Here is an 11,437-nt window from a genome sequence, read left to right on the forward strand (position 1 = left end):
GGGAGCCGAGCCGCGGCCTCCTGTGGGGACCAGCCCTCGTTGCCACCGGGCCTTGAGGCGCGACGGCGGCCACCGGAGCTGGGCTTGCCCGTCGAGCTATTCCCGTTTTCCTCCCTTGTCTGTGAAGCCTTTTATTAGATATGTGGAGAAGACTCTTTTTCCTCCCCCACCCAAACCTCCAAAATCCTCGCTTTCGGTTTTTTCCCCCCCACCACCTCTATTTAAATAAAACTGCTTACTTTTTTTTTTTAAAAAAAAAAGTATAATGCCTTGTTTTGTGGAGGAAGCCCTAGCTTTGGTAGCCCTTTGGGCCACAGGGAAGTGCTCAGGCCGCTTTTCTGAGCGCGCAGCAGAAAAGGCTGCTCTTGCCTTGTTGGTGCTCGTGTGGTCTCTCAAAGACATTCATTCGCGTGCAGTGAGGATAAAAAGGACAGCAAGGATGGAAGAAAACAGCTTCTGGTGTTGGCTTTGGCTGGCATCAACTCTGCTGGGGGAAGACGGGCTTTGTGGTTTGGGGTTTTTGCCTTTTTGTTGGAAATAACTGCCACTTTGTGTGGCCATAGTGGGTATATTTAATAGAAAATGCAGCAAGATAAAGAAATGGGAGTGGAGAATATCTACAGAGCAGTACTGCAGAAACCTTGGGTGGTTTGTGCCCAGGATTTGAGTAGAGATGATAGTAGGTCACGAGAGGTTCTCCTTCCTCTCTACTCTGCACTGGTGAGACCACATCTGGAATATTGTGTCCAGTTCTAGGCCCCTCAGTTTAAGAAGGATAAGGAACTGCTGGAGAGAGTCCAGCGTAGAGCAACCAAGATGATTAAGGGAGTGGAGCATCTCCCTTATGAGGAAAGGCTGAGGGAGCTGAGTCTCTTTAGTTTGGAGGAGACTGAGGGGTGACCTCATTAATGTTTATAAATATGTAGGGGGTGAGTGTCACGAGGATGGAGCAAGGCTCTTCTCTGTGACAACCGATGGTAGGACGAGGGGTAACGGGTTTAAACTGGAACACGAGAGGTTCCACCTAAATTTGAGAAGAAACTTCTTCTCAGTGAGGGTAACAGAGCCCTGGCACAGGCTGCCCAGGGAGGTGGTGGAGTCTCCTTCTCTGCAGACATTCAAAACCCGCCTGGACGCCTTCCTGTGTAACATCGTCTGGGTGTTCCTGCTCCGGCGGGGGGGATTGGACTAGATGATCTTTCGAGGTCCCTTCCAGTCCCTAACATTCTGTGATTCTGTGAGAAGCGTTTGTGCGTGGCGGTGATCAGAGGGGGTGACCTTTCTGGGTGAAGGCAGGAAAGGCTGCAGTCCCTGTGAGCGTGGGTGGGTGGCACCGATGGCAGCACTTGTTCCTGGCAGGCCGGTCATGGTGGTGCATAGTCCGGTGTCCGCAAAGAGCTGCTGACCTCGTCCTTCTAAAGAGTAAACAGCTCATGGAGGTGACTTTGAACTGTATACACATCCTTGCATTTCCCCTCTGTCATGCTGCTGATTGTTAATGTTGGCAACCGTACTGCTATTTTAAGTATTTGATGCCAACTTTTGCCATCTTTTATGATCATTCTTCTATAGCAGGGTGATTGGAATTTTTTTGTTGTGGCTTTGGCATAGTGCTACATGTTCTGTGAAAGAAATGATGTTTTTTAACTTTATTTGCTATTAACTGAACTTTGAGGTTTGTTTGTTTAGAAGATCAAGTGGTTCCAAAAGTTTAAAATGAAACAGAAAAATCCAATTTGTACACAATTCAGTAACAAATAAGGTGGAAGAGCATCGCAGTGGACTTCATGGGAATCTTGCCAGGATAACATTCTTATTCAGCTACATATAACCAATGCCAGGTGTGAAGTTAGGCTGTATGTATGCTTTTTGTGTTTTGGTAGTGAATCATCTGAAGACAGATGCTGATACAAAGCTAAAAGCTTTTGGTTTCCCTGTGCTTGTCACGTAGAACACAGTAGTTTTGGAATCACAGAATGGTTTGGGTTGGAAAGGACCTTGAATGCCATCTAGTTCCAGCCCTTCTGCCATGGGCAGAGACACCTTCCAGTAGATCAGATTGCAGCATTTCTGTTTGATTTTGGACGTAGATGATGTAACAAAACCAGTTGTGTAGTGCATTCCTCTTGGGAGCTGTGCATCATCATGCATTACAAGAATTAAGGAGAAAAGGATAAATAGACCTGAAAAGCTCAGCAGCATGTTCGGAAGTTCAGCTCTATTAGGTATTTCTTGTGAATATGACAATGGGGAATTTGCAACCTAAGCCTTGAAAATGAGATTTTAACAACTTTTTTTGATCTTCAGATGTACGATCTATGTTTGTTGAAGTTGTGAGATGTTATTTCTTGAGTTTCTCTCTCTTTTATGTTTACAAGGAACATAGATTTAATTTCTGAAAAAGTGAAAGGAAAAGCCCACTTTTCCTTCAGATAAGTTGGGTTTGAATTTTATCAGAGAAGAGCAAAATAAGTCTAGTCAGACTACTCTTATCCTGGACATCCATTGTAATTTTTTTTGCATATGACTGCATAGTTTCCTTTAATGCTGTTGTATTTTTAAATTGCTATTTGAATGGCTTGTTTTGAGAGTAACTGTGATGCACAAACAGGTATTTCAGGCTTAAGAGGTGAATGATAGACACACATTTAAAATGAGAGTGGGGGAAAAAAAAGACAAATGTGAACATTAATCAAAAGAAAGCAAACCACCACAAAATTCCTGTGCTGGTAGATGAATAGAATAGCCGCACCCCTTCCATTTTTACGATGTAATGGTAGAGGTTATGTATAATTGCTAGACAAATGGATGTCTTCATAGAGAATAAGGTGTGGAGATTTCAAGTACTGTATGCCCTTCAGATTTGGGGAATTCCCTAGGGCTTCTGCACGGCTACTTTCATCTCTGGGGATACACCTTGCAATTTCTTTTCCAGTATGTCATCAAAAAGTTAAACCTTAAAAATGCTTCCAACCGTGAGAGGAAGGCGGCAGAACAAGAGGCGCAGCTGTTGTCCCAGCTGAAACACCCCAACATCGTCACCTACAGAGAGTCCTGGCAGGGGGAGGATGGCCTCCTCTATATTGTCATGGGCTTCTGCGAGGGAGGAGACCTCTATCACAAACTCAAGGAGCAGAAGGGCAAGCTGCTGCCTGAGAACCAGGTGGTGGAGTGGTTTGTTCAGATCGCCATGGCGCTGCAGGTAAGCTGTAGCCTGATCGACTTCACAGGTCGAAATTTAATTTGGCTCTTCCTGCATTTAAAAATTCCACAGGCTGCAGGCTTCACATCCCGGTTTGATTGGGTTAGCGGCTGAATGCAGTGGTTATTAAAAACATTAAAAATGTTCACAGGCCATTGCAGTCAAATTCATTATTTCAGATAAGAAATTGCTGTTGTGTGTTATGGCTACACTTCTGTATCACAGTAGAGAGTGGCAGGATGTTTGCAGTTGTAGTCTGAAATGCTTCTCTGGTTTGAAGGCTAAATTTACAAAATAGTGAGTTTTAGAATGGATAATTTCAGAAGCATTTTTATTTCAGTGTTATTTCAGAAACGTTTGCGTTCAGTGGTTTTGCGTTCTGATGTGTTTTTAATAGTAAATATAGACCACTAATTCATAATTTCTATTAAATATTATCTCACTCTTGAAATTTAGTAATTGGAGATTATCAAACTTTAAAGATAATTGTTATGGTAAAAGAGACCAGAGAGGAATATTAACACTAGGAAGTAGGAAATTGGACAGAAAATTCTATCTTAAACTTGCATCTTGTGATCAGACATGTGCAAGGCTATGGTATTGCCATTGTTCTTTATTACAAGACTAGTTTTGTTCCCTGTTAACATAAAGCTCACGTTGTATTTTTCATTGAAATTTTATATTTTGGGGTAAGAACTGATTGTGCAGAAATAGAGGCAGCATAAAGTGAGTTTAAGCCTGAGTCTTAACTTTATTTTTACTTCTCTGCTGGTTGTTAGAGCTACACAGGGAGATTTTGCTAAAGCTGGGCCAACTTTTGGGTCTGTGCCTATATCAGTCATTGTTAATATTAATTTGCTAACACCAGCTTTGGCAGGGCCATTCCTGACTTTGATGGTGATGTATTTACGTTCTGCGTTTATGTTTTCCCCCTTTGACTCCCGTAATGTGTTTTTACTTCTCAGTGTAGAAGAACCTATTAGGAATTGCTTAACTCTTTATATGTTTGTTTGCTTTTGCCTCCAGTATTTACATGAAAGGCACATTCTGCACAGAGATCTTAAAACTCAAAACGTTTTTCTGACACGGACAAATATAATCAAAGTGGGTGACCTGGGAATAGCCAAAGTGCTGGACAACCAGTACGACATGGCCAGCACGCTCATAGGCACGCCGTACTACATGAGCCCGGAGCTCTTTTCTAACAAACCCTACAACTACAAGGTAGAGTATATTCATGCAAATACTGTTTCTGTTCTGTTAGGCAACTTGTTTTGCTATCTGAGAAGATGAAAATCCGACCTAATGTTTTAAATTTCTCGTTGCTTCTGATTCTTTGTAATGTCCACAAGGACCAAATGAAAAACAAAATAGGGAGGATTTGCAGGTGTTGGCTGCAGTAAGTGAGAGTGGTAAGTTGTCAGAGCCAAAGTGTTCAGTGGGCTGCCCCTACCTGTCATAGAGTGCCACTGTAAACAAAAATATGAGTCTGTGTTAGCTAGCTGCATTTTCTAAGTTTATTATGTAACCCACAGGAAGCTTTTTACTCAGAAATCCATATTAGTCAAAGTAGCAGCATTTTAAAGAAATTTTAAGTAAAGAAATAAGCAGTGTCACTGTGAGTTTGTGTCTAACTCTTGTGATTCTGTGAATTTAAAATAAAACAAAATAAAGCAAATGTTCTCCTGTAAACATGGTCACCTCCTGCTGCAAACCACACACGCAGTGAGTGTGAGTGTCTGCGATGGGCAGGAGCTGAATGGAAAGTGTTCTTCCAGTGAACAATCAAAAGGCTTTCATTTACGAGTTAGAACCAATTTTGTACTTAAAAAGAAAACAAACTAAACCTCCTAGGAGCTGAACGGAAAGTGTTCTTCCAGTGAATCAAAAGGCTTTCATTTACGAGTTAGAACCAATTTTGTACTTAAAAAGAAAACAAACTAAACCTCCTACAAACAGCAACTTCCTACACTTCAGAAAAATCTGGTGATATTTGGAAGAAAATAATTCAGTTGATGAAAGTTAAAAATACGAGTGAGACTGAAGTGAAAATCTGGCAATGGAATTAGTCTTAATTAGCACTTCCTGTCACTAAAAGCCTCTCTGAAAGCAAGTGTCTAAGTCTGGAGATAAAACTTCTAGAATTAATAAAAAGTTCCCAAAACTTCTTTTTTTCCTTTTTTTCAGTCTGATGTTTGGGCACTAGGCTGCTGCGTTTATGAAATGGCTACACTGAAACATGCCTTTAATGCTAAAGACATGAACTCTTTGGTTTATCGAATTATTGAAGGAAAGGTAAAATTTTACGATTTTTTGTTTCATCGGTGCTTGAATTTTCTGTCTAGAATTTGAGATTATATTTTCCAATCAGAAATGTTGGATAGAGTTATTGTATCGTCATATATGTTGCAAGAGTGCTGTGTCATGGTTCTATATGATGTAAAAATCACACCCAAGGAAGTTACTAATTCATAGGTATTCCTAGAGTTTCTTGTTACCCTTTTGTGTAACTGGTGTAGTGACCAACTTTCAAAGTTATGAGATGCATTTACTTTCTTAATTTGCTTCTAGTTTAAACATTGCACAAAAAAAATAGATTGCTGTTCCTGTGATGCCATTTTCCTGTTAGGAGAGACTAGTTTCTTTCAGTACATGTCTTGCTTTGGTATAATGATGAAGTTAACATGGATTTATTTTATATAAATTTTAAGCCCATTTGCCTAACTTTAACTGCTGTTATCAATAAATGATGAACAGTTCTTAGACAGAACACTTAGAATTTCTATATTCTGTTCAGTGTTAAGCACTTGGGTAACTTCCAGCATGTGAACAATGGGAGTTTTTTATGTGAAGTACGTAGCTCGAGGTTAACTGTCGTGCATAAATGATAGCCCCTATTGACAGATATGTTAAATTATGTCAGACTTCCCTTTCTTTTTACAGTTGCCACCCATGCCAAAGGATTACAGCCCACAGTTGGTAGAAATAATACGAACTATGCTCAGTAAAAAACCTGAGGAAAGACCTACCGTGAAAAGCATCCTACGACAGCCATATATCAAGCACCAAATTTCTTTGTTTTTGGAAGCCACCAAGGCGTAAGACATTTTCGTTCAAGTGATTCTGTGCAAAATATTCCCATTTCCATCTTTGGTTTACAACTCTTCCCGGTTGTTTTAGCAGGATAAAATTATTTCTGTTACCTGCAGTTATATAAAGTGTATAAGCATACGAGTTTCTTCAGATTCTTTGAGAACTAGGAGGGGATTAAAATGGAGGCTAGTTTTTGTTCTGCAGTTGCATTTGAAAAAAGAAAAAAAGCAGCACCAATATTTTCAAGCAAGTGATCAGAGTTATACACCTTCCCATATGATTCTTTGAGGCCATTTATCAGCTGAGAGTTGTAATACCAAGTTACTTTTGATATTCACTGATTTAATTATTTTTCTTTGTCACATTTATTTAGTCAATTATTTTACGGCTTCCAGATAGAACCGATCTGGGTGCTCTGCAGAACAGCGTATGTTGCTGGCAGAGTCTGAATGCTGTTTTTAAGCCCCTTGTATAGAGATGAAAATGAGTATGTTGTGCACAGTCCATTGAAAGAGCCCATTATCTTATACTCTCAGTATGTAAGCTATTTAGTGAGGTGGAATTTTTAATTACAATAATCTAAAGAAATATATTATGGGCTTGTTGATGGTGACTGAATGAGCAGCTTTTATTTTCTTTACAGGAAAGCAGCCAGGAATTATCAGAAAACAGTAAATTCTAAACCTAAAGATCCTTGTTCGGTGGTCTCAGCAAAGAACGAGTCTCATAGCATGAATGTTACACACCAGAACCACTCCTCTGAGCAAGCCAGGAAATACAAAGTTGTAAGATATGTATATGTTTTCTTGAAGAAAAACAAAACTAAAACCCAACCCCCCAAAAACCCCACTTGCTTTTTCTAGAGAAAAAAATGGGTTTTATAAGGAGTGCCTTGAGCATTCATAAGAATGCAATAGCGATGTATGAAATTCATATTAAGAAAGGAATAGTTTTTAGGCAAGAGTGGAAGTAAAGAGACAGCTGTGGATCAGTAAAACTAATTGCAGTGTCTTAACTGTTAGATGTTAACTAAACAACATTTAGTTTTTTGTTTGTGGTTCACTATGTTAATGACTCATGGATTATTTGAGGTCAACTCCTTTTTCAAATGTTTGATGACAAGTGGTAATGATTTATAAATACGTGTTTTTGACCGGAAAAAACCTAATTGTAGTCACATCCAAAAATTGATTACAAAAGATCTGTTCTAACCCCAAAATAATGGTTAATCTTGTGCATGTGGCTCTTTCCTGTAAGGAGCCTGCTATTCTGGGTTTAATCTCTGTGCTAAAATCCTGAATGTGCATGGGGTAGTACAACTTAAAGCTGTTGGTACGTGTTGGCTCCTCCCTTATGGAAGAGCCAAGGGAGTAAAACTTTTCTTTCATGGTCCTGGTGGAAAGCAGGTGTCCAGCACGTGTGCAAACTCACGCCTGAAATAGGTCATTTGGAAACACAGTCTGTACCACTTTGAAAATGTGGGCTGCAGCTTCTTTTGAGGCTCTTACTCTGTAGTTGATTGTAATTTCATTGAAGTTTATGTACTCTGGTACGCTACTGATTTTCTGTAGGTGCTTAGAGTATTCTTTCATATGTGCACAATACCCAAAGGGTAATTCAATGTTTATTTTCCTTTTAATTGCAGAATGAGGAAGATCGCGTCATCAAATATAAAGGCACCAAATTTTGTCCCTTAGAGAAACCAGCTGTTGAGTTGGAAACAAAACCAAGCAATAATGATTTGAACAACCTGGGAAATTCCTTAGCTACCATTAGCGAAGTGAATATTGATATCTCTCCGTCTGAAAGGATGATGTACGGAAGTGAGAAGTGTGGCAGTGAGCACAATCCAGAGAAAAGTAAAGCAAAAGATTTAAATGTTCCAAGGAATTCTAAAATAACATCCTGTATCCCACCAATTAAGGAAGATGGACGGCAGCAAAGAGCAAAGCAGGCTGTTAAAGCTGAGAGTGTTGAGTCTAAGCAGTCTTCTGTTGATGCTGTAGAAGAACATGGTGACACTGTGAAACTCCTGCAGCCTGTATCAGGAGACCAAAAGCAAACTGACCTGGTAACGCATTTATGCTTACTTGAAATAGACTTTGAAATATATTTAATTAATTGCCCGCTCTTCAAGTTTAGTGAGCTGCTGCGCATGTTCTCGTGTCAAAGTAGGATCCTGCTGATGCAACTATTGCGATGGTTAAGCAGTTAGGAGCCTTGGCTTTAGATTTGCAAAGGCAACATGGTGAAGTAGTTTTAGGCTTGCAGCTAGATGATGGAGAGTCTGTTTTCTAGCTGAGAAGGGAGATGGTAAGAGCAGTTTTGTAACTTCTTTATTCTGTGTTCTAAATAGGCCTGGCTAATCTCAAGTTGATCCTGATCTGGATGGGGGCTAATAGGTAGTGATTGCCTTTTCATTGCATTTTGGTCTGCAGTGAGATTTTTGTACACCCTTTTCTAATGAGAAATCATCTGTTGTAGAGCTTGGATTCTACTGAGAAGCTGCTAGCACCCTTCGTTCCTGTTGTAATTCAAGTAAGTTTCCTTCTTAGAAGGTTTACTAGCTTAAAAATGCTGATACAGCAAGTTTTTTTTCTGTCTGTCAAGCGAGAGTTTATTGTGATTGTAACTGTGATAATGTTAAGGGGGATGCAGTCCAAACAGTAGAGTGGCATGTGTTGATTTTTTTTAAAAGTGTGTATGTGTAAATCTGGAAATGGCATGCCTACCTTTTTTAAAAAATACTTTTACTTATTAGGATGACATCTGTCATGGAGCTGTGGGAGATGCTCAAGGAAGAACTACCTCCCACTTGCAGCCTCATAGTTCTGTCAGTGAACCCTCTCTTTCACGGCAGCGGCGGCAGAAGAAAAGAGAGCTAGCTGAAGTCTGTTCAGAGAAGGTGCAGGAAAAAAAAATTCTCTTTAAGATTATTTACTGTTTAAACATACTTTTTTTTGAAAAGGGTGGGTTTTTAATGCTGTTCTTGTTTCTTGTGTGTCTGTACCACTTCATTGGTAACAAAGTGTAGAACACGCAAGGTGTCTTTTAGAAGCCGTCTGTGTAAATCTTTGAAAATCTCAGTAACCCTCAGAGGTGTGAGGTGCGCGCGCCAGATGTGTGCAAGGAAACACAGTGCACCGTGCGTGGGCTTTGCTGCGCTGCAGGCTTTTCTAGCAGTTTCCACCAGGACTTCTCACAGTTTGTAGCTACAAAATGCATAGCAGTACTTCTGCTGACTGCTGTGGGTAAGGCTGCTTGTAGTGGGCAGTAGATTCCTAGTGTTTTACAACAGATATGAGTAATGGCTGCCTCGAGCTTATGAGTACAAACTCTAGGGAGAAAGTCTTGGTGTGCACCTCAGATAGGGCTCTTGTCAATGATTCCACACTGAGCAGGGAGATTTCTCTGGGGAAAAGCACCAACTATACAAGAGAAGAGGACAGAGAAGAGGGTGCTTGGTGATTGATACCCTGTGTTTCTCTTGGGTTTGACTGTTTGAGGGTGGGGACAGATGTTGCGAAGGCATTGCCTGAAAAATAGTCTGGGAGGAGGTGGGGGCAAGATTTAGGGATGGAGAGAAAGGAAGTGGATGCAGCTGGAAGTGCGGAGAGGGAGGGAGGAAGTTGGGAGATGTGAAGAGGTTACAGTAGGATCCAAAATGTCTGGCATCCAGCCTTACTGTGCAAGATTGTCTTCTGGATTTCAGAGTGCTTTATCATTCAATAAAAAAAAGGTATAAATTCTTCCTCACTTCTCGTTCAAGTTCAGAACAGTTGCTCCTCGGCCTTTACCTCTTCTGTCTGCTGTGAACACAAAGACAGGACGGAGGCGTGCAGAGCAGCATGGTGCTGAAGCCTCTGAATCTGTAAATAGCACCCAAACCAGTCAAGTTGCCGTTTCAAAGGTTAGTGCTGAATGCTGTGCCAGCTTGTTTGTGTCTCTTGTTCCTTCTGGTTGGATTGTTCTCAGGGTGTACGCACAGTGAGTAAAGAAATGTATAGCGGCTTCTGACCTAACGGCAGCCCTGTCAAGCACCTTGTCACTGCGGCACGCGGAGCTGCCTTGCTGAACCACAGAGGTCAGAAGCTCCTTTTCTAGAGTGCATGTTAGTCTCATTGACTGAGACCTTTTTGTAGCAGTAAAGCAGTTGTTAGCTGATCAGAAGGTCTGCTCTTAACAGCTCTCTATTCCCTGTCATTTGAAAAAGATTATTTTGTTTATGGGTGGTTTGATAACAAAAGCCATCATGAAAATTAACTTCTTTTGAAGGAACGTCCCTTGTCAGCAAGAGAGCGAAGGAGGCTAAAACAATCTCAGGAGGAGATGTTTCCCTCTGGTAATTTTTATGTTTGCATGTTAACATTTTATGTATAAATAGGCAAATAACTTATTTGTGAAGAAATTGTAATTTGGGTGTTCTTCACTGCCATCTTCAGAAAGAATCACTAAGGGTCTAGTTCTGTGTTAAACAAAAATTTCTGTTAACGTGTATTTTTGTGCTGTTCAGTTATGTTCAATTGTGTTTATTGGTGACAACTTGTCATTGAAATGTAAATGAAGTGCAGAATATACACCTTTCAGGTAGAAGCTTCTGTTTTCTCTTAGCGGAATACCTACCTGCCTGTCTTCTGCCAAGTGATAGACCTGTTCTTGCATGAGTATGAAACTAATTCAAAATACATGCAGCTAAGTTATAAATGTTGTAAAACTCGTCCTTCCAGTGATTCCAGCAAGACGAGCATCAAATAGTGCAGTAGTTGAAGCAAAATCACATATGGAAAATCAGGTTCAAGTTGCTCAGTCCTCGTCAGATGCCAGTATTTCGCAGGTAAACTGGGGTCATCTGCTTTCGAAATATTTTAATGCAGGCCCAATTTGGGGAGAAAATGATATTTTAAAAAAATCTATGCGTGGAAGAAACTCTCAGTCAACGAGAGTGAACAGTTCTCTGTAAATATTGTTTTGTAAATCCTGTACTCTTACAGATCTCTAATCCACTTTTTTGTTTGGCTAGATCAGTTTAAAATCGTCAGAGGTGAAAACTAGAGATTTCTTACTGATTGTTATAGGCTCTCCAAATTGCAGTGTTTATTTTATTTTATTTTGAAAGGGAAAACATCCTAAACTATGCTTTAG

The 11,437-nt window shown here is 40.3% G+C and overlaps 1 protein-coding gene across 1 annotated transcript; it reads left to right on the top strand.

The window, feature by feature from the left end:
- Positions 1-2,935: 2,935 nt before the first annotated feature.
- On the top strand, positions 2,936-11,129 carry NEK4 (NIMA-related kinase 4; the record flags this gene model as incomplete). The annotated part of the gene is made up of 11 exons (XM_009866950.1): positions 2,936-3,202; positions 4,229-4,426; positions 5,390-5,497; positions 6,146-6,300; positions 6,939-7,080; positions 7,941-8,366; positions 8,780-8,833; positions 9,057-9,200; positions 10,065-10,205; positions 10,571-10,637; positions 11,023-11,129. Coding segments are annotated over 11 exons (1,809 nt in total), but the record flags the coding sequence as incomplete, so codon positions are not given.
- Positions 11,130-11,437: the final 308 nt, after the last annotated feature.

The sequence above is a fragment of the Apaloderma vittatum genome, unplaced genomic scaffold (assembly GCF_000703405.1).
Source record: "Apaloderma vittatum isolate BGI_N311 unplaced genomic scaffold, ASM70340v1 scaffold44233, whole genome shotgun sequence".
Taxonomy (NCBI): domain Eukaryota; kingdom Metazoa; phylum Chordata; class Aves; order Trogoniformes; family Trogonidae; genus Apaloderma; species Apaloderma vittatum.